This window comes from Alexandromys fortis, unplaced genomic scaffold (assembly GCF_014885135.2).
Source record: "Alexandromys fortis isolate MF-2015 unplaced genomic scaffold, M_Fortis_MF-2015_v1.1 scaffold_44, whole genome shotgun sequence".
NCBI lineage: Eukaryota > Metazoa > Chordata > Mammalia > Rodentia > Cricetidae > Alexandromys > Alexandromys fortis.
In genome coordinates this window covers 2,896,052-2,918,776 of record NW_026067921.1, presented here as the reverse complement: position 1 = coordinate 2,918,776, position 22,725 = coordinate 2,896,052, and the positions used below count along the sequence as shown (strand labels likewise).

General features: G+C 48.2%; 1 protein-coding gene across 6 annotated transcripts in view; it reads right to left on the bottom strand.

Annotated features, from left to right (window-relative positions):
* Window positions 1-22,725, bottom strand: part of Ulk4 (unc-51 like kinase 4) — a 271,119-nt gene that overhangs the window by 166,348 nt on the left and 82,046 nt on the right. For all 6 annotated transcript variants that reach the window (XR_007591528.1, XR_007591527.1, XR_007591526.1 and 3 more), the window contains exons 23-29: window positions 20,336-20,469; window positions 17,320-17,441; window positions 17,153-17,209; window positions 9,996-10,047; window positions 9,818-9,912; window positions 2,707-2,758; window positions 2,397-2,541 (exon numbers count right to left, since the gene is read on the bottom strand). Coding sequence is in view for 3 of the 6 variants with exons in the window: in XM_050141472.1 (XP_049997429.1) it covers window positions 2,397-2,541; window positions 2,707-2,758; window positions 9,818-9,912; window positions 9,996-10,047; window positions 17,153-17,209; window positions 17,320-17,441; window positions 20,336-20,469 (657 nt within the window). In the remaining 3 variants the exon portion in view is untranslated. The remainder of the gene's footprint in view (window positions 1-2,396; window positions 2,542-2,706; window positions 2,759-9,817; window positions 9,913-9,995; window positions 10,048-17,152; window positions 17,210-17,319; window positions 17,442-20,335; window positions 20,470-22,725) is intronic.

Sequence of the window (22,725 nt, the reverse complement as noted above, 5' to 3'; positions counted from 1 at the left end):
TACCCTGTCTACAACCTCACCCTGGACTTCTACCTGTAACTACAACCTCACCCTGGACTTCTACCTGTAACTACAACTTCATCCTGGACTTCTACCTGTAACTACAACCTCACCCTGGACTTCTACCCTGTGTCTACAACCTGACCCCTGAACAGGAGAAGCTGCCCCAAACACCTACCTCCCACCCCTATTTCTGGACATTGACAAAGTCTACTCAAATTGGTCAGCAACTGTTCAGGCTTGTCCTTGGTCCCACAATTCCAAGGGGATGAAAATGACCCAGTGTGGGGATAAACTGGGACCATCATTGGTTATCCTAGGGTTAAAATCCCATCAAGACTGTAAACGGAGACAATGTTTATCTACATTTCTGTGAATGCTGAACATCGCTGATGAGTGAGTTTCCCAAGTGATAGTGCCAGACCAGCTCCCATCAAGACATGATGTCACCTTCTGCCGTCAGCTTTCGCAGACGGCACTGCCAGTAGTTTGCACACTGAACTCCTGAGAGGTCCCGATGCTAATTAACAAGGATTTGGGCTTAAGAGCCATTAAATACGGTCTCTTCTGTTCAGTACAACCCTCTAAAATCTAACCTTGTCTGCCCACTGAATAAATCCCATGGTGATTTTCTGGGAAGATGTGAGGCCTGTCTCCCCTAAGAGGAAGAGCTCTCTTCTCGGGTGACTGTCAAAATCCCAACCATGAAGAAAAGGAAAACTAAGGGGGGCAGAAACAAGCAAGGGTATGCACACATGAGTGGATGGGACCGACAGACAGACACACACACACACACACACACTTGAGTCACAAGACGGAGGTTACCAACAGCCAGCCTGAGTTCCCTGACTATGGTTACGAGTCATCACAGGGATTCTTTGCACAGCAGGATGTGGCAGTGGCTTCAAGAGTGTGTCTGAGAAGTTCACGCCTTATCAGCTGGGCAGCTGAGCTATAGCAGCAGTGGTCCCACGAGAGAGGGATGATTTGGCACCTCCCAGGACAGAGCATATCAATGCTCCTGCCATGGAGAAAGTCTCTGCAGACCTTCTGACGGATCTCAGATGCTCCCTCCCTAAACCAAATGAGATCTTCTTATGAGAGACAGACAGGATGGAATGTGAGATATGGAGATGGGGGGAGGCAGGGACTACGGTATGAAAACCACGACAGGCAGAGTCTGGCACAGCCATCAGAGCCCAGCAGTGAGTCGTGGGACAGACATGAGCCGAGCGTCTGCTCTAACAGAGAGCACATGTCTGTGGTAACGTGACGAGACAGGAGGGACAGCTCTGCATGGCTTGAAGCAGATTCCTCCAGAGACCTCAGATGGGAGCCATCAGCAGAATGAGACTTCAGTTGTGCTCGAAGCTGAGCAGTGAGTTCAGCAAGAGGGCTTGTGGGTAACGGTGGCTGCTGACAAGCTGCTGACTCAAGCTCCCTGTTGAACTCACATGGTGGAAGGAGAGAATCCATTCCTCTGATCTCTACACACACAGGTGCGCTCTCTCTCTCTCACTCACTCACACACACACACAGGTGCTCACACACACGCATACACACACACAGGTGCTTATACACACACACCTTACATTTAACCCTGTACAATTTAACACCTGTGAGGGGTGTGGTCCGTATGCCTATAACATCAGCACAAAGCTGACGGCATCAGCTCGAGGCCTGCCTGGACTGCACAGCAAGATCCAGGAAAGCTTGGGTTACAGAGAGAGAGGCCCTCTTAAAGAAAAAAATTATTCTGTTCAATCAAACTGAGGGTTCCCTGCAGCACAAGACTCCATGGAGGGTTCCCCACCGGGAGCTCCTGGGAATCTGCTGCCATGACCTTGCTGTGCGAGCCATGCAGTAGCAGAAGGAAGAACAAGCCCCTCCATGCTCATATTCTCCACCTCGGCTACTGACCCCCTGAGGAAAGCATCTGGGAAAAGGGGAGGCTCTGTGACTCTCGTTTCTGAGAGTGACAGAAGTCTCAATTCCATGCTCTTGAATCATAACACCACTTGACCGATCCCCAGCTAGGAGCATCTTTCTGTGGGCATCAGAAGACTGTACCCAGCAAACAATGCCCAGCAGAGGCTGTGAGGTGGGTAGGGCTGGGACTCTTCTGGGTCCTCCACAGTGGGACAGCCACCGCCTGTGTCTAGATCTCTCCAGCATGAGACCAGGAGCATATGTCCAAAGACACAGGGACATCCAGCCCACCCCATGGTCAGGCCAGCTGTACAGAAGCGTCCCCACGTGAGTGGGCAGCACAGGACTTACTGGGGAGCAGTGGACGGTACAGGGCTTACTGGGGAGCAGTGGACGACACGGGGCTTACTGGGGAGCAGTGGATGGCACAGGGCTTACTGGGGAGCAGTGGACGGAACAGCACTTACTGGGGGAGCAGCTCGTCCCTGAAGAGTGCCAGAAGGTTGCTGTCGGGATCACAGCCGGCCTCATCATCACCATCCTCTGGCTCCTGGCTCACCAGTAGGGCCGTGGTCTCAGAGAGCAGCCGCAAGCTGAAGAGTCTCCACTCCACTGGATGAAGGAAAGAATGCCAAGAACGTGAGAATGGAATGTGTGCTTATCGTGGTGATACACAGGGATGGTGGTGAGAACTGGGCTACCCCAGGTCCCCAGTTATCTCTAAAAAGCAAAACTAAGAAATGTGTCCTGGATTCTCAAGACCACAGTCTCACTCACCATTCTGGCTTTGAACCAAGGAGACCAAGGGTGGCAAAATGTAATCAATCACCTGGAAGAAAGGACAGAAGCCGTAGCTCAGAACTCTGTACAAAAAATGGTTATTGGGCCGGGCGGTGGTGGCGCACACCTTTAATCCCAGCACTCGGGAGGCAGAGGCAGGTGGATCTCTGTGAGTTCGAGACCAGCCTGGTCTACAAGAGCTAGTTCCAGGACAGGCTCCAAAGCCATAGATAAACCCTGTCTCTAAAAACCAAAAAAAAAAAAAAAAAAAAAGGTTATTGGGCACCAGCCCCCATCTGTGTCACCGTCAGAGGGAGAGGAAGGCCAAAGGCAGGTCATCTGGGCCAACAGTGTGAGGGTGCAGGCCCTCACGGGGGACCTGGAGTGGAGGCTGCTGGTCACATGACCCGCAGTCAGGAAACAGATGAACGCTGGTCCTCAGCTTGCTTTCTCATTTTTGTTCAGTTGAGGACACGGCCTGAGGAATGTGCTGCCCACATGTGGGTCCTTCTATCTCAGCAACCTCATCTAGATCTAATTCCCTCGCGGATACCCAGAGGTCCAACCTCATCTAGATATTCCCTCGCGGATACCCAGAGGTCCAACCTCATCTAGATATTCCCTCACAGATACCCAGAGGTCCAACCTCAACTAGATATTCCCTCATGGATACCCAGGGGTCCATCCTCATCTAGACATTCCCTCACGGATACCCAGAGGTCCATCCTCAACTAGATATTCCCTCATGGATACCCAGGGGTCCATCCTCATCTAGACATTCCCTCACGGATACCCAGAGGCCAAGAACTAGGCACCAGATATGAAGAGCACAGTCCCCAAAGTGAAGAAGCCTACACAGGCAGTGGACACACAAAATTACTCAGCCCCAGTGATGTCAGATACTTAGAATTTGAAAGAGATAACACTTTAACCCAGCTGGTTTTAAACCCAAACAAAGCAGAGTTGGGGCCTGCAAGTCTGCGCAAAGATAAGATGCAGAAACTATAAACAATTAATGCGAATGTCACATGGGAAGTTAGCAAGTCAGTCCCACACCACCACCCACACCCGAAGACTCAACAATTCCACTCCTCTGTGACCGATCACACGAGTGAACGCGGAATGGGGAAATCTCACACAGGACAGAGACAAGAAATGGTTTTGGTTCCTGGAGTTCTTATAAGATACATACATATATATACATATATATACACATATATATAAGAAAAAAATATATATTATTTTCACACACACATACCCATATATATGTGAAGAAGGTTCAACAAGCAATCTTGCAGGTATTTCTCAAGTATTATGGTCTCTAGACAACACTGGTTGAGGAATGTGTGCAGCTGACACATCCTAGCGTAAATGACACGTGACTCCTGTGTCAACACCATCAGCTACCCTGTTTGCACAATTACGAAGTAAATTATATCAATGACCCCACAGTCTCATCAGCACGCCTATCAAAACACATCAGTTACTCAGTGCCAACTGTGATCATTTACAGTACGCGCCTACACAAATATAAACAATGATGGGTCGGTAAGCTAGGGCTTCTGGGAAGGGCTCTGTGCCATGGCTCTGGTTCTGAGAAATAAACAGCCACTGTGAATCAGACTTGAGGTCCTTCAAGGCTGTGACAACCTGGCCACTTGATGTTTCTTCTATCACTGTTTACGAGTATTACAGAGCTACAGTCACAGCTTGCAGATGGGAAGACCAAGTGTGTCATCTGGAAATATCCAGGACAGAATCAAAACAGTCACCTAGAGATACTACGTAGAAAAAACCAGACACAGGTGGAAATCTAAACTCAGAAGTCAGGCTGGCCTTTCTAGTCTGTCCCCATGACCTGGTGCTCACACTGTCACCCCTCCCCCAGTCCCCAGTGGCTGGAGGAGCTCCAGAGGGTACAAGGGCACAGAGGCCAGAGCGGGTGCAGATAGCGTGGGCCCAGCACCAGGGCAAACATGTCCTTTCAAACGTGTTACCAATTGCTATTTCAGCACCAATGGTTTTCCTTAAAACTACATGCACTTTAGCTTGTGTATTTAAAGGAACACTCTGAAAATGCAATCTACGGGTCTCACAGCTGACCCAAGGTTCCCACAGCATGAGGTTAATTACATCCCCTTGAATGCAGGCAGAACTCGCTCTGAAACAACACAGGTATCAATGCCCAGTGCCAGGAACACCACTCTCAGGGTTGGCCAGACTCTTGGCCCTGTCCCACACAGGGATATGAGGGTGGGGCACCAGAGAGTACCACTTCTAATTCAGTCACAGGTTTGGGGAAAGGACTGAATTCACCAGAGGGTCTAACAAGGGATTATTGATGTAAAGATGTCTCCAAGAGGTGACATTCAGACATGAGTGGTTCAAATGCTAAACCACCACTCACCCCTGAGGGGTTTCTCTGTGCTGTAGGAATTCCTACCTCCAGTAGCCTTTAAGTTACCCGCCCAATTGGGCATGGCCTCTTATTCTATATATGCAGATGTAAAGCACAAGTCTGGCCTCTCTTCTGGCTACAGGATTCAGTTGCTGTTCCCCATTTGAGCAGAGGACTGTGATCTATGAGTCTACCCCTAAATAAATAACCTTCTATTATTCTCAGTTCTGAGCTAGTGTGGGATTTCTTTTAAGTGTCCTTCTTCAAATGGTGTGCCAACGTGGAGCTGACTAAACCCTGCAAGCTTAGACCAAAACAAAACAAAACAAAACAAAACAAAGAACTCCCTCCCAAAAAAAACCCCAGAGTTAAGCAGGGCTTTTTGGTAGCAGTGCTTTCTCAGGTGGGCTCTGTTTGCTAGAGACAAGCATATCTCATTAAGAGAGGTTTCCTGACTCAGCTTTAGCTGCAAAAACTTTGCAGCCCTTTTAAGAGGCTCTGCCACAAAGCATTAAATAGTGTTGATGAAAAGCTGACCACATGCTTCTTGATGGTGGTAGGGACCTTGAAATGCCATAAAGTTGTGGCAATAACCATGGCTCCAGCAGGTACCTCCGCCATGAGGCTAGATTCTCAGAAAGCTAAAGAATGAGCTGGATCCCCAGTCAAAGCCATGACTTTAATCCTGGCCATATTGCTTAGAAAATTAAAAACCCATGTAGTCAGAAAAGATGTACAATATAGATTCGGATGAAGACAACTTCTATATGGTTTACAATGTGTTTAAAAATATATGTAGGCTTCGAATAGAAAAGAAAAAGGATAAAGTCCTTAAAATAAAAAAGAAACAGAGTAGTTGGGTGTGGTGGCACACACCTTTAATCCCAATGCTTGGGATCTCTGTGAGTTCAAGGACAACCTGGTTTACAGAAAGAATTCTGGGATAGCCAAAGATACACAGAGAAACGCTGTCTCAAAAAGCCAAAAATTTAAAAAAAAAAATAAGAGTTTAAAATACAGCCACATAGAGATGAAAAATACACAGAGAGTCTGGATACTGTATGTTATTGTGTTGCCTTTGAATTGTTTGATGGCTGAGGAAGAAGCAACAGCTGCTAAAAGATATTTGATTATAAATACTGTTGGATTAATCCAATATATATATATATATATATATATATATATTTTGAAAATTCCTTGACTTCAAAATTTAAGTCAAATGTATGTTACTTTGGAGAAGAAGTTTTGCATTGTTTCCACAGGAAATGAGAGGCTGTGGATTCACTCTGGGCTAAGAAAAATTAGGTTTGATCAAGGAAGATCCCCTGAAGAATCTCCAATAGGAGCAGATGGCCCAGAGGATCCAACATTTCAGAACATTTCTGTAGCAGTTTCCTCTGAGTTCTGCATCCAGAACAGTTTCAAGACTGCTGGCTAAGATAATCAAGCCTCACAGAATATTCCAATTAGGACTTGACCATAATTCAAAATTTTCTTTAGGTCCTCATAAGATTACCAGCACCCCCAACCAGCAGGAAGTAGCCTGGAAAACTATACCCACATTCCCAAAATAATGGATTATGGATGTTTGCCTTTGTTTAGAATGTTGGTTACAAGTTGTTATGGATAATGGTCAGGAGAAAAGCTAAACAAAGAATATTAGATTCAGAGTTCTTTTTTTTTAAAGGGTGGGGGAAGTGCTGTGGGACAGTGGTCTCTTATTCTGTCACTTTTATTATTTTTAATAAACACTGATTGGCCAGTATCCAGGCAGGAAGTATAGGTGGGGCAATGAGAATTCTGGGAAGAGGGAAGTTTCAGTCTGCAGTCATCACCCAGACAGAGAGGAAGCCAGACACAGAGGATGTAAGATGTGACTGCTTTGCTGAAAAAGGTACCAAGCCACGTGGCTAACACAGACAAGAATTATGGGCTGATATAAGAATTAATAAGAAGCCTGAGCTACTGGGCCAATCAGTTTAAAATTAATGTAGACTTCGGTGTATTGCTTTGGGACTGAATGGCCGCAGGACCAGGTCATAGCACGCCTCACCTGTAATTTGCCTTTCCTAGAAAGAGAACAAAACCAGCTTGTACAACACAATTTCATACCTCCGTGATAACGTATCAGAAATGGCCACCTCAAATGCCTCAGATTGCCCTTTGGGCACTTCACTCCCCACTGCTCAGCCCTGTCAGTCCACTCCCTGGCAAGGTCACCCTGGCCAGTGAACCCGACCTATCTTTCCCAAGGGGGAGGAGCCTGCTCAACTCTAACCCAGGCCAAGCAGAGCTATACACACCCTCTGACCCCAGCAGACACTTCCCATCCTGTTCAACACTTAACTCCCCTTGCACACTCAGTTGAAGAAACACATTCTCCCACAACCAGGCACAAACCAGCAGACTGCCTAGGGCTGCCACACCCTGTGGGTCCCCTATCCACACTGTATCCTGCAAATCTTGGTGCGCGCACACACACACACACACACACACACACACACACACACACACACGTGCAGGCATTGTCCAGACACAAGCCCAGGCTGGCTCAGTGCAGAAGGTGGTAAGCCTCAGCTCACTGCATTCTCCACCCTGCTTTTAAAGAGCTGGTTCACAAAAATAAATAAATAAATGAAATAAATAAACTTCACTACAAATAAAAGAAACTCCGAATTGTCTCAGGTTGCTGACAGATGCTATCAGAAGCAAGAACACTTTTCCTCCTAGACCAAGGTTCCAACCCAAAGCTGTCCCAGCTTTGCACATTTGACAGATTCAAAGTAACCAGTGTTTTCCCTTCTTGGAAGCTTGCAGAAACACTCACACATGAGGCAGTAGGACCACTGCCCTCTGCCACCCGATCCTGTTTTGGGCTAGCTCACACTCATGTTCTCCTCTTTTATGCAGGCCAGGATACAGACCCAGGGGATGGTGCCACCACAGTGGGTTGCCTACTCCAACAGTTACCGTTATCAAGTCAATCCCTATAGACAAGTCCACGGGGCAACCTGATCTACTCTGGGGCAGCCTGATCTACCCTGGGGCAGCCCGATCTAGACAGCTCCCTGTGGAGAGCCTTGCCTTCCAAGGTACCAAGCTGGCAATCATGGAGGATCTGGCGTTGCCTTGTTCTAAGTGATGCCTCCTTGGTCAGGCCCCCACTCAGTGTAAGGTAACCCACAAGATGTTTGTCCTGGTTGGAGCTGGGCCCAGTGACCCCACTGGAGCTTAATGGCTTAGACACCCCAAAGAAGCAGCAGGGCTGGCTCTGGGCTCAGCAAGAGTTAAATGCAGCTAGCTGTGAGAGCAGGTATCGATCAGGAGCCTTGAACATGGTGTGCTGAAATCTAAAACTATCAGAGGCTCCCTGGGGCGTGGGTCTTTTTCCTCATGCATTCCAGTCATGCCCAAGAGAAGATAATTACAAGATTTCCCAGGAGCTGCGGCTTTAGAGGGCATTTTTTGTAAAGTGGTAACTTGTGACACCTTTTCTATCATAATTGATGCTGTAGTGGCAATAATTAACACTCGTGTTTCGTGATTAGAAAACACACTAATTAAATTTCTATTTAAATGCAATACAGATATTAATAAACACTGGATCTGAACAAATTAGCCATGGGGTTATTGTTCATTAGGCAACAGGATCCATAAGTGACATCTCAATCAAAGGCCTGGGACTCACCGGTAAAGCACCATGACTGGTTCTTTCCTGTTATGTTAGGTGTACATAGGGAATGTGGACCAACTCTATCATGAAAACTGTGGTGAGATACAGAAAACCCGAATCCTAACATTAAAGCTTGAAATGGCAGTGGGGAGCTTTGAGAGATGGGAGTCTGCAATGGGAAGTGATGGGCTGGGACGGGGGCTCACACACAAACCAGCACATGATTCCCAGGGACCACTAGCTCCTGCCAGCCCAGCGTGGACCTGTGCCGAGGCAGGGATCTGACTCTAGGGTAGTGAACGACAGCTCTTCCACCAAGCCTTGGCCACACATCGCTCCCAGAACACAGAGGAGCATGTCTGCAGAGAAGCCAGTGGTTTGACAGGGTCTCAATGGAAGTCAGCGGGCTCCTCACAGAGGCATCTGAGGAGGGAGGCCTGCACACAGAAGGCTTTGAGAGAAAAGGACAAGCACAGTGCCAACAAGGCAGTCTCTGAGACACAGGACGGCTGAGCCAGGAGCACAAGGTGGCCAACACCAGAGAGAAAGGCCATCTTCTGATGCTGGCATTAGCAACCGCATAGAACAAACACATCACCAAGTGGAACCCGTCTGCAGGGATCAGGGAACTGTAGCAGCAATGGAGATGTCAAGAGAATGTTTACTCTGTAGGAAAATGTCTACAAGATGTCTTCCTACTACAGGAAAAACAACCCAAATCATTGGCTGCTTCTGCAGGGGCTGGGGCACAGCAGGAGCCAGGAGAGCAGGAAACCCCAGCACTACAGAGGAGGGCACATCCCCAGTGTCTGCAAAGTCTCCCCCACAGGAATGTGCTTCTGGCCTCAAGGAAAAGGGCGTGGGAGGTCAAGGAACAGTCAGAGAAATTTACCCCTCCCCAACCAACAAAACTGGAAGCAGCTTTCCCCGGCTCCCCCTGCTTTTTTGAAGTTTCTCGAGACAGGGACACCGCTCAACCCGGCATGTGTACACACAAGGATTATCAAGCAAAGGCCAAGGGCTTTCTAGAAACTGACCGTAGAGCGGTAGTTGGCCAGCAGAATGGGGTACTGTATCACAGCTTCAAAGGTGGACAAGGTGATCTTGATGAACTCCTCCGAAGCCACCATCCCTAGAATCACAGAGAGATTGTTACACAGGCATCCATGCGTGCATGCTCTTCATGGCTCACACGCAACAAATGCAGCTGCTCACCTATGGCTCCGTCTATGTTCGTTTCTCCCGAGTCAACCGACTTAACGTGACTCTGAAAAAGAAGAAGTGTCTGATAAACGGGGGTCAAAATACCTCTGAAATGAAACCTGGGCAGGTAACAGTTTGCCTGAAACCACGTCTGATTCCTAAACTCATGGGGATATATTACAAACACTGCAATCAGTTTGAATGTGCTTATATAATACTGTACACAGTATATGCATACACTACTCACATATATGGAAAGGTGGCTCAGTGGTTAAGAGTTCAATTCCTAGCATCCAAACTGGACGGCTCACAACTTAACTCCAGCTCCAGGAGATCTGACACCTTTGCCCATCCAGACTGCACAAGTACCTGAAGTCAATGTGTACACACCCCACACATGAATACACACATACACTTAATTTAAAAGAAATGTTTTAAGATTTTACGTGTGTGAGTGCTTTGCTCATAAATATGTGGACCATATCCATGCAGGAAATAGATGGGTTCAGGGATTAGGGACTCAGGGATTAGATCGCCTGGAACTAGAGTTAAAGACAGTTGGAAGCCACCACAGGGTGCTAGAAACTAGACCCACGTCTTCTGTAAGAGCAACCAGTGCCCTTAACTACCGAGTCATCTCTCTCCAGCCCCCTAAAAATAATTCTTCAAAATTTTATTATGCATATATTAAGACCATGATTTTTAAATATACAAATGAGATTTAGTGTCGTAATAATTCAGTGGTAACAAAAAACTTACAAAAGTGAGAATGGCCACTGGTGGCATCTGCCATCTCATCGCTTGCGAGGCTGAGGCAAGGGTCGCCTTGAGCTTTAGGCTGCACAGTGACACATAGCAAGTTCAAGGCCAGCCTTACCAACAGCACCAAGGCCTCGTCAACAATGAACAACATCTACCGTGGTGACAACAGTCACCCCACAGGAGGGTCCTGGTGCTGCGCGGGGTGTCAAGGTGAAGGTGCAGCAGAGGCCAAGGCCTCGCGAGTGTCAACACTATCTGGTGTCTGACTCCAGTTCCTCCAGTCCCCATCCACTGTTGCCTACATCCCAGCACCGCGTGAGAGGAAAGACAGCAGTGGGGCTGTCAACCAGTGCTTCCCCTTCCCAGTCTGTGCTAAAGATCTGAACAGGACAGCAGTTCCCTGCCTGAGCTTAGGGAGATAGATGACCTCAGTCACACTGTGACGGGCGAACACCTGTGTTCTTTGCATGCAGTCACACCACTGTTCACGTCTTTAGCACGCAAAAACATGGTCAAATACAATGTTTTGTATATACCAAACAGCAGGACTGGGTTATAGCTTGGTGGTTGAGTGCTGTCTTACATACGCAGGGCCCTGAGTTCAACCCATCCAAAAGTACCATAAATAGCGAATAAAATATACGATGCCCATAAGACTAAAACGTAACTAGCTATACGCTTGGTCTACTGTGACACGGTTTAACAAAATGTGGTGGCCCATGCCTGTGATCCCTGCAATCAAGAGGCGGAGGCAGGAGGATCAATGTGAGTCCAAGGTCTGCCTGGACAGTTTAGTGAATTCAAGGCTGACCTGGGTACATAGCAAGACTCTGTCCCCAAATGAACTAAGAAACAATCGCTAAATAAACAGGTAATATAGACGTGTGCACTGCACAGCAGACAGTGTGCACAGAGCCATGGAGAACAAGGACCCTCTCCACCTACTAGGGGAGTTGACGGAGCCCCAACGTTCAGTTCCTCACATGACCTCCCCACCCCCGCTTCCTGGATACTTTTCAATATTCCTACACATGCCTCTCTGAACATTCTTTCGGCTAGATCTTTAACTTTTATTTAACTTTTATTTTTACGTGGAAGGTGTTTTGCCTGCATGGATTTCTGTGCACCACTTGTGCACCTGAGACCCACAGGTGAGACGAGGAATGGGACCCAGAGGCTGGAGTCACAAAGTTTGTGAGCTGCTTGTGGGCGCTGAGACCTTGAATCCCAGGTCCTCTAGGAAAGCAGCCATGGCCCTGACCACTGGGCCATCTCGTCAGCACCCACGATTTATCTTTTACTAAAATTATATCAAACTATACATTCCATACCAATGAGACAACAGCTGGCCACGAAAGGAAGCCCACGCTGCTCCCGCTCCTCTCTTTTGTCTTAGTGGGGGGGGGGTGAGACAGAAAAGTGAAGGGGTTTGCTATGAACAAAACCCAAGAATCCAGGAAACCAAAGTTCTTTAAAAGGCAAAGATTCCAACCTCACTTCTCTTCAGAGCATAAACAAACAACGATGCCTAGAGGTCACTGTACGGCGCACAACAAGAACTTTTTATAACAACTTGGTTGAAATCATTTCACAAATTTCCAAAATGAAACAATTTTTCAATGAATATTAATTTGATGGCAAACTAAAAGTTCAGAAAGAAATGTCTATTCTTTTTTAAAGAGGAGACGCTGAGGTGAGAAGGCTCAGAAGGTCAAGGAGCTTGTCCCCAAGCCAGCCAGACATCCTGAGGTCACTCCCAGGGACAGAAGCGAAGCAGGGACTCCTGCAAGCCATCTGCACACATGATGTGGTCCAGGCCCACAACCCCGTCAATATAAAATTCTTTTATGAGAAAGAGACTGGGCAGGCACATGCAGTGTGACCCACCTTCGAGATCCATAGAGTGACAACCAAAATAAGCTGCTTTACATCAGAATTTTTTAAAACATCTTTAACTTTAAAAAAAAAAAGTCAACTATCTGTGCTGAGTATGACAAGCATGGGGTCATGTGTGCACACTGATGCTCTCTGGACAATGGTTCTGAAGACTGCACAGGGTCATGTGTGCACGCTGATGCTCTCTGGACAATGGTTCTGGAGACTGCACAGGGTCATGTGTGCACACTGATGCTCTCTGGACAATGGTTCTGAAGACTGCACAGGGTCATGTGTGCACGCTGATGCTCTCTGGACAATGGTTCTGGAGCCTGCACAGGAAGGCTGGCCACCCGACAGCAGCTTTCAGGGCAGACACCAGCAAACCTGGACAGTGCAGACTGAGACTGGAGCCACCACTCACTATCGCACACATCCTTGGGGTTTACAGCTGACTTTTCTTTATTCATGTCAATAACAGTTATCCCAGATGGTGAAATAACCCTCCAACTTTGAGTCAAAATAAAGTCTTCCTTAAGCTGCTTGGTCAGGGCCACAGCCCCCAGGAGAGCAAGAAACGGTGACACAGAGACAGAGAGCTGCAGTGACCACAGCCCGGGACCCAGAGCATCTCCAGAGCTGCAGTGACCACAGCCCGGGACCCAGAGCATCTCCAGATGACTGCAGAGAGCATGGACAGCGAAGTAGAGGCTCCACAGTGGAGCAGAGAATGCCACAGACCTCAGGGCCAGGCCAGCAGCTGAAGAGTAAAGACAGAAAACAGCCCTGTCAGGGCTGCAGAGATGGTGCAGTGGGTAAAAGGGCTTGCCGCCAGACCAACGGCAAGCCTGCCCACCTCAGTATTTACAGATCTCCTCTGCAGTCAGAACAGAGTCAGAAAAAAATCCTCACAAGAACATCCGTAGGTTACAAGAGCTTTTGGTGGTTTGTTTAAAAGCATGGCAGGTACCATCTCCACAACGCAAATCAAGCACTATCAACATATCAGCATTCACACATCAGAAAGCTGGGCACAGGTGGGGTGGGGCATGTCTGCCAATCTCTGCACTTTTACAGTCCAGCAAGGTCAGGACTGGAAAACCCAGCATGTCCTGGGCTCATCAACCAAAGACCTTGGGAAAGAACACAGGAAATAGTGCACAGTAGGTCAACAGCCATTTAAAACAGCACACAGTAGATCAGCATCCATCAAAACAGCACACAGTAGGTCAACTGTCATCAAAACAGCGCACAGTAGGTCGACATCAAAGCAGCATGCAGTAGGTCAACAACCATCAAAACAGCACACAGTAGGTCAGCACCCATTGAAACAGCGTGCAGTAGGTTGACAGCCATCAAAGCAGTGCACAGTAGGTCGACAGCCATCAAAGGTCCCACCCACTGTTTCTGTTCCAGCCCAGTTCAGTCCCCGCCACCTCCCCAGCTCTGGGTGCAGGCCTTGAAGAGGCAGCTGGTGTGGGCAGGCGCCTGCCTGGTGAGGTGGAAGGCAGCGATTCACAGTTGGCTGGTCCTCCTCTGGCGGAGACTGTGAAAGCCCAAGGTGGCTTAGAAGTGCCCTGCTATGGCAGCCAACCAGCAGTCTCCTTAAGACCCACATCTTGCTTATTTGTGGGGAAATGTTCATATAGAGCTCATTTCTACACTCATGACCCATATGTAACCATCTAGAATGTTCTACCGTAAAAGGGCACCTACAGACCAAAGAAACCACTCCATCAGTGTCCAGCTTAGCCACTAGGGTTGTTGGGTCTCCTAAAGAGCAGGACTGGGGGTGAAGGGAAGCAGCGCACGCCAGCATGGATGCCACGTCCCCTGAGCTGCAGACTCACCCTCCGTCACCCTCCACTTTCTCCACGCTCTAGAACAGCAGAGCTCTGGACCTTCCCAACGCTGCGACCTTTAACACAGTTCCTAGTGCTGTGGTGACCCAGCCACAAGTTTGTTACTACTTCCTAACTGTAATCTTGCTACTGTTATGAACCATAATGTAACATGAACAGTCACTCTACCCCCAGGTTGAGAACACTCGAGAGCCTCCTCAGGCAGCATGACCACGTGCACCTGAGGCAGAATTAGATACAGCTTGGAGGGGCTGATGGCCGCCCCTCCTGGGAGGGGCGTCAAAGTCGTCACGGCTGCTCTGATGAGGATGGCAATGTCCCTCCCACAGCACAGGCAAACGGTGGCCTGATGCCATTACGAGACGTACCAGGCCATGCCCTCCAGGTCCCCTCTTTAAGGACCCTTGCAATGAGTGAGGACACAGCCCCTCTGGGCCTCTCTCCGTGCCCACTTTACCCAAAGGCAAGAAGTTCTGGTCTATGCAGTTCCTGGATTCAGCTGGAATTGAGTCCCTCAGATGCAGGCAGTTTGTAAAAGGTAATAAGCCTGCCATGATGGAGACTACTCGGGCATACTTGGAAAATACTGAAAAGATCTCCAGAAGGAAGTAAAAGGAAGAAAAGCTGGATTAGAAGGACAGCTCAGAGGGGCAAGTGTGTGCTGAGCAAGCACGAGGACCTGAGTCCAATGCTCAGCACCCACACTAAGGCAGGACAGACAGCAGTAGGGCGCAGCAGCGCACAACGCCAATCCCACAGCAATGGCGCCCAGTTTGCCTCCTGTTGCTGTGACAAACTCCACGATGAGAGACAAGTGTGGGAGGAAAGGGTTTGTTCTACCTTGCAAGGCACAGTCCGTCATGGGGGGAACTCAGCAGGAGCTGGAGGAAGACCGTGGAGGTACAGCCGCTTACTGGCTTGCTCCTTCTGGCTTGCCCCAGCTCACTCCGTCTGGCTTGCTCCTTCTGGCTTGCTCCAGCTCACTCCGTCTGGCTTGCTCCTTCTGGCTTGCCCCAGCTCGCTCCGTCCGGCTTGCTCCTTCCAGCTGGCTCCCCAAGCTCACTTACCCAACAGCCCACTTGCACAAGGATGGCACCGCCCACAGTGGGCTGAGTCCGCCCACAGCACAAGCAATTAAGGAAATGCCTCACAGACATGCTCGCATGCCAGCCCATTCTCAGCAGCTGAGAGCCCCTCTCCCCATGTGAAGCTGGATCGTGCCAGGCTGACCCCTGGAGCTGATTATGTAAGAATGGAAGGCAGAGGCAGGAAACTCTAGACGCTCACTGAAGTCAGCAGGTTCTGGGCTCCACAACAGACCCTGCTACAGGGTGAAATGAAAAGATGGAGAAAGACACCCACAGGGGCCAGGACAGGCAGGTGCGCTGGCAGGCATGTGTGCACTTGACACGCTGCTCTGTGCATGGCCGTGTGTGACATTCTTCTGCATGAGCGCTGCACACTTCAGGGAACCTTCAGGAACCACGATGAAAGCAAACGTTTCCAGAGCTCTTGCATGCCAGCCCACTTCCCGTTTCAGGGCTGGAGGATATGAGGTGGGCTGGTTTTCTTAGCTGGCGTCAGCATACAAGGGCCGGAAGAAAGTTCTTGATAATTTCTGGAAGATCAGCTCACAGAACCAACATCTGATGGCAGCTCTCATGTCCGTCTCATGTCACATCAAAGCTCAGGACAAATGCAGACAAACTGCACAGATGACAGAGGCAGGCCGTGGGGTCATGGGGTGGACAGTGACCTACTGCTTTCCAGGGCCACATCGACGCCTTCGACACCGAGTACAAGATGATGCAAACAGGTAGAGAGAGAAGTAACCAAGTACCCAGGAGCAGCCAGGATGCAGACTCGGAAAGTGGCCTCACCAGGGAGAGCCCAAACACCCACTACCTCGTTCCTTCGTGTCTGTGTGTGTGTGTGCCCCCACACACGCATACACATGTATGTCCACATGCATACACACATGTGCACTTAGATAACTTTAGGAGTCAGGCCTGTCCTTCCAGGGAATGGCTGGGCCTCCAGCTCAGGTCATGAAGCTCAGCTACAAGCACCTTTAACCACTGAGCCATCACGCCAGCCTCAGAATACAACATTTTGCCATTTTGTTTGTTTAAACTCCCTCCTGAGAACCAAAGACAGAGAAATGTAAAAGCTTTTTTCATAATAAACCAGGCAGGTTGTTTCCCACAAACACCTGTATGGAGGCAACCCTAGCGAAGACCAATAAAGAGCAGACGATTCCTGGGGAGAGAGGAGGCCCTTCCCCAGGGGGGCCTCCAGCCTTGTCTCTGAGCCCATGCGGCGCTCCCTTCCTGAAAGGGGCGCAAACATTTAATTCCTGAACGTCCAGAGAGAGCCGAAGTTAGTACCACAGCGTTCTCAGCCCCTACCGTCACCCATGTCCTTTCAAACCTTGATGCCTATCGTGTGCTTTTCTTTACTAGGGGCTGTCTCGGAACAAAATACATTATCAGGAGAGAATGTGTTTTCCCCAAATGTCAAATTTTATTGCAGTCAACAGATAAAAATATAAAAAGGTCACTTCCCTACAAACAAATGCCATTTAGACTTTTAATGCCTGCCTTCTCGCAGCCCACCCACAGCCAGCAGTCAAAGCAGCACCGCCAGCCTGGTAGGAGTCCCGCTACTCACGAGAATCGTCCCGTAGCTGAAGAGAAATTCTTCCGTCACCACCTGAGGCCGGAACACCTGTAGGGCGAGAGGTCCCTGGATGAGATCCTGACAGCCACAAGCAAAGATGGACAGTCAGAAGAGTCATCTCAGGAGAGATGGCGCCCTCCGGGGATGGGGTGGGGTACCTGAGACATGACCAGATGGAGCACCACGGGCATCATGGGAAGACACATCTTCAGCTGCTTCCCCTGGACCGTTGATGGGTGCTTTCGGCCAGACACATTGACCAGAGCATTAATAATGTCGCCTGTGGAGCACATCAGGGAAGGTGAGAAGGCACAGAGGGGCAAATGATCCTCCTGCCTCCACCACCAGGGGTTTTAGGTGTGTGGCACCGTATCTGATTCTATGCGGGGCTAGGAGTCACACCCAGGGCTTTTCGTGCATCCTAGGCAAGAACTCTACCAGCTGGGCCACATCCCCAGCAAGTCACACACTGTTAATATAACACACTTGTAGCCTCTGGGGACAGAGTGTAACAATCTGCATAGCCACTATCAATTGACCTCTAACCTAGAAATTAAAGAGAGTTTATAGTTATGATACAGTAATGTTCTTAGGAATTTATCTGTATTGTTCAAATTGACTATTACTGCTTATTGCTTTAGAAAACTAATTTAACAGTATAAGTAAACAGATTATAAAATACAACTTGAAAAAGAAAGCAGAAAGAAAAACAAATAGAATGGGAAAAAGAGGAAGCAGTATTTTTTTTTTCAAGACTGGGTTTCTCAGTAGCCTTAGCTGTCCTGGAATTTTCTCTGTGGACCAGGTTGGCCTTGAACTCACAGAGATCTGCCTGCCCTTGACTTCCAAGGGCTGGGACTAAGGGCGTGCACCACGACTGCCAAGGATGGGGAAAAGAGGTCAATGTCCAAAACTTTTAATTTAATTTAATTTTAGTGTATGCGTGTGTGAGTGTGTGTGTGTGATAAGGTTTCTATTGCTGTAAAGAGACACCATGACCACAGCAAATCTTGTCTTATAAAGAAAAACATTTAACTGGGATGGATTACATTTTCAGAGGTCCAGTCCATTATCAGCATGGTGCAGCACAGTGGCGTGCAGGCACACATGGTGCTAGAGCGGGTGCTAAGAGTCCTTACATCTTGACTCACAGGCAACAGGAAGTGGTCCGTGACACTGGGCAGGATCTTGAGCATATAGGAGACCTCAAAGGTGCCTCCTCCACAGGACACACTTTCATACCACCAGTGTGTGTGTGTGTGTGTGTGTGTGTGTGTGTGTGTGTGTGTGTGTATGCACACATGAGTGAAGGTACCCAGAAGAGGGCATCAGATCCCCTGAAACTGGAGTACAAACAGGTGTGAGCCACCATGTGGGCGCTGGGAATTGAACCTGGGTCCTCTGGAAAAGCAGTCAGTGCTGTTAACTGCTAGGCCACCGTGCCGGGCTCCATTTCCAGCATCACTGGTGGAGAAGGTGTCCTAACTGATCAGGAAGAGAGTTACTGGCAGTAGGATGACATCACCATTGCTTTCGCATCCGTAGCTCCGCATCTTCACTAAGATGGCTTGAATCAAATTTAATGAGCTAAACACTTCTGGGCTAGAGCTACACCTTCTGGGAACGCATGGGAAAGGGGCCAGGGCGGCACTGGGTCCTGCTCATGTGACTTTAATTTCCAAAAACAACAAGAAGACATTTCCTTAGTGCAATTAGCATTCTCTGCAGGTCATCCCTAAACGTTCTCATATTAAAGAGATTTCTCCAAACAACTAATACCATCAAGATCTGTGACTCCAAACCCTAAACCTATATACGTTTCTGGCTGTGGCACTGTACATCTGAATCTTAGCCTTGGAGGATGAAGGAAGGAAGATCAGGAGTTCAAAACCAGCCTCCGCTACATAGTGCATTCAATTCCAACCCAAACTTTATCTCAACAAAATGAAACAAAATACAAACAATAATAAAAAAGCATGGACAGGTGTGGTAGTGCACACCTTTAATCCCAGCACCCAAGAGGAGGAGGCAAACCACGTCTCAAACAACCATAACCACGACAAAACCAACCAATGAAACAAAATGAAATATACATTTTAAAAGTTCTTTTAATAAATAAATATATTTATTGTTCTAATTTCACGGGAAATTATTTAAGATATGGGCAGGTTTCTCAGCTTTTCAGGATGAACCACAACCTGATTTCCATTTTTTTTTCTTAAACTGTCATTTGGTTGTTTGAATAAAATGGCCCCACAAACTCATAGGCAGAAGCACTATCAGGAGGTATGACCTCTGTTGGGTGAAGGGTGTCACTGGGGGCGGGCTTTGAGATCTCAGATGCTCCAGCCAGGCGCACTGTGGCGCTCTCTTCCTGCTGTCTGCAGATCAGAGGTAGAGCTGTCTGCTACCTCTCCAGCACCATGTTGGCCTGCACCCCGATATGTTCCCTGTCATAGTAAATATGGAGCCAATTAAATGCTTTCTGTATAGGGGTTGCTGTGTTCATGGCATTGCCTCATAATCATAGATATCACGACAGCCATCTACCTCAGGTAACACCCAAATGTAACATCTCAATCCTGTGACCAATACAAAGTAACTATAGACCAGACAAGGCCAATGAAGTCTTAAAGCCACACACATTGCAGAGAAATGTCTCCCCACTGCCCCACAGCAACATAGACATCAAGACTCAGAGATGTGATGGCATGCACAGGACTTGTACAGGTCCCAGCCAGACAAAAGTCCAGCACAGGGAACGATAAAACTGATGTGCGGCCACCACCGGACAGTTCACGATTTGTTTTGTTTTATTTTATTGATATACCACACTAGTCAGGTCACACGGCAGGGCAGACCCAACCCCAAGACTAGCTGGGCAACGCAAACTGTGGAAGAAACCAAAGAGGAGGAAAGGAGACTGAAAGAAGATGAAGACAAAGAAGAAGACGAGAATCTCGTGACTATTGGGTGGGGAGGGATGGGAAGACTGAGTGGGAAGGGGAGGAGCTAAGGGGGCGAATATGTTTACAAACCATATAAAATCCCAAGAAATTAATTTTTAAGGTAAGTTTTGAAATAGAAGAGAAGCAAGAATGAAGAAAGGCATGCCAGAAGCCAGGCGCAGAAAAGTAAACAGCTATGGGCCCCGAGCAGGTGGCTGTCGTTTACCTAGGATCCGCGGCGGCTCCTGTACCATGTGCTGGATGAGGAGATCCAGGCACCTGGCCAGGTACTCGCTCCCACCCTGCAGCTCCTTGCCTGGGGAGGTCTTTCTGCTGTCTCTCTCGATGTACATCACCAGCCTGCAAAGAGCACCGGGCAAAGATTATTGCTCATGATAAGATAGATACAGTGTCTGTCTTAAATGCCACCGAGGTGAGTGTTTCCAGAGGTGCAGCCCTAGCCCTGCTGACCCGTCACGGCACTGAACAGCCAGGCACAGTCAGCTGCACTTTACAAGCCCAGACATTGATGCAGAAGCCAGGCTCCACTAAAGGTCTCTGCCCTGGTTGTAAACAACACCCGATTTTGTTTGTCTTTGCCCAACGGAAAGATACATTCTCCACTAATAGACAGTGACCAACCAAGACATTTGCACACAAGGGGCTCTCGGTGTCCCAGGATCAATGGAGAACCTTGGGTACCAGCCCTTTTGTTGGTCATTAATATTAAACTTGGTTGGAAGTCCTGGCCATTCAAATGTACTCTAGTTCTTTAGGGGAACTATAGACACAGAAAGAAACGTGGACAGCAACAGTTACATTAGCACACCTTTCTGTCCATTAGTTTAAGATGTCTGCTGTGCATGCGTGTGCATGCATGCGTGTGTGTGTGTGTGTGCGTGCGCACGCACGCACGTGAGAGAGATGCGCTATGAGCTGTCCTGATCACTCATGAAGTCAGCATCTTCTCATGTGTGAACTGAACATCTAGGGATGACACGTGTGTGAAGAGACACATGTGAAGGGTTCATTAAGTCTTGGTTTTCTCCTGGATTCTCTTGTCCATTAGGTTAGAAACTCAGTGGGGGATTATTTGTGTAACAAGTGCCTTCCCCTGGTCTATGGCTTGATTTGGATTCTTTTGTTTGTTTTTAAATTTCTGACTCTAACGGAAGTCCCTAACTTTAAATTAATATCAGTGTTTCCTTTATGATGGAGCCTGTGCAGACTGTCAGAACTGTGAACTGAGCCCACGGTTGCCAAGTCTGTTTTGCTGTCACGTTTTCACAGGCAAATGTACCACACACCTACCTGGTGTAACTTAAGGAGAGGTTTGTCATCCACTGACATTTACATAAGGCAATGCCAACTGTAGTTGCCTGAGGAGCAGAAAAGTAAACCAGCCACCCTGGTCAGCCTTATAGACCAGACAGTGGTGACACACACCTTTAATCCCAGTAGCCACACCAGTTGCCATAAAAACCAGGCGATAGTGGTGCATGCCTTTAATCCCAGCTCTAGAGAGGATTATAAAACAGGAAGAAGATAGTCCTTAGACACAGTGATTCCTGGAGGCAGGATAGCCATTTCAGACTGAGGTCAAGGTAAGAGCCAGTGGCTGGCTGCTTTGCTTTTCTGACCCTCAGGTAAGTTTTATTTATTAAAATACAAGTGAAATTCCACTACTTCAACCTCTTCCCGAGCCCCCACCCCAGACTCCTCAGGGTTCATATTTTCTATCCGACTCCAAATACCAATCCCAGAGGACTCCAGTCTCCATGCACGGAGTGTGGTCTCTGCACACGCACCGTAGAGTGCACTGAGTGTGGTCTCTGCACACGCACTGTAGAGTGCACTGAGTGTGGTCTCTGCACACGCACTGTAGAGTGCACTGTGCAGCCTGCAGTCGGACTTCTCCAGACGACGCTGACGTTCGCCTCTAGAATGAAGGTAAAGACACCTGGGCCACTTTTACCCAGACTGGAATAAAGACTGGAAGAGTTGCCAGGGTGAATTTTTCCCCCTGCCCTGGGAAATCCCCCAAATCTATAGCTCTCCCGGACGTAAGCAGAATGCAAAGGGGGTTCTTAAGTTTCAGGAGTCAGAGAATTAAAAGAAAACTGACCCCTAAATCCACAGCATATACAAAAGTACATTCCTACTTGTCTTTAAAGATTCAAATTTTCTCTAAAATCTAAATTACTTAGCACAGAATGTAATGGTGTGTTATTTAATTGACAAAATCTAAAACATCTTTCCTTAAGTTGAGGTTTAGCTGCCCTTTGGAACCCTACTGCAGAGTGAGCCCATCAGAAGACAGCCATCTGCTTGCTCAGAACCAGTGTGGCCCAGCACCAGCAAGGCCTGGGGGAGGCCGACAACCGCTGTCACCAAGTGCTCACCAGGGGACACCCACCCCGCACTCTACAAACTCACTTTGGATAAGAAGGATAAAATGTGGAGACCTTTGCATGAGGAGACCATGAACATTTTAGACTGTTCTCCAACATGGCAAATTGTATTTCTTAGCATTCTACAGAGACCAAGTTAAAAAGACTGACTCAGTAAAAATCCAAGTAAACTGCCAAAGAACAAGACCCACTCTTCCCTCCAACT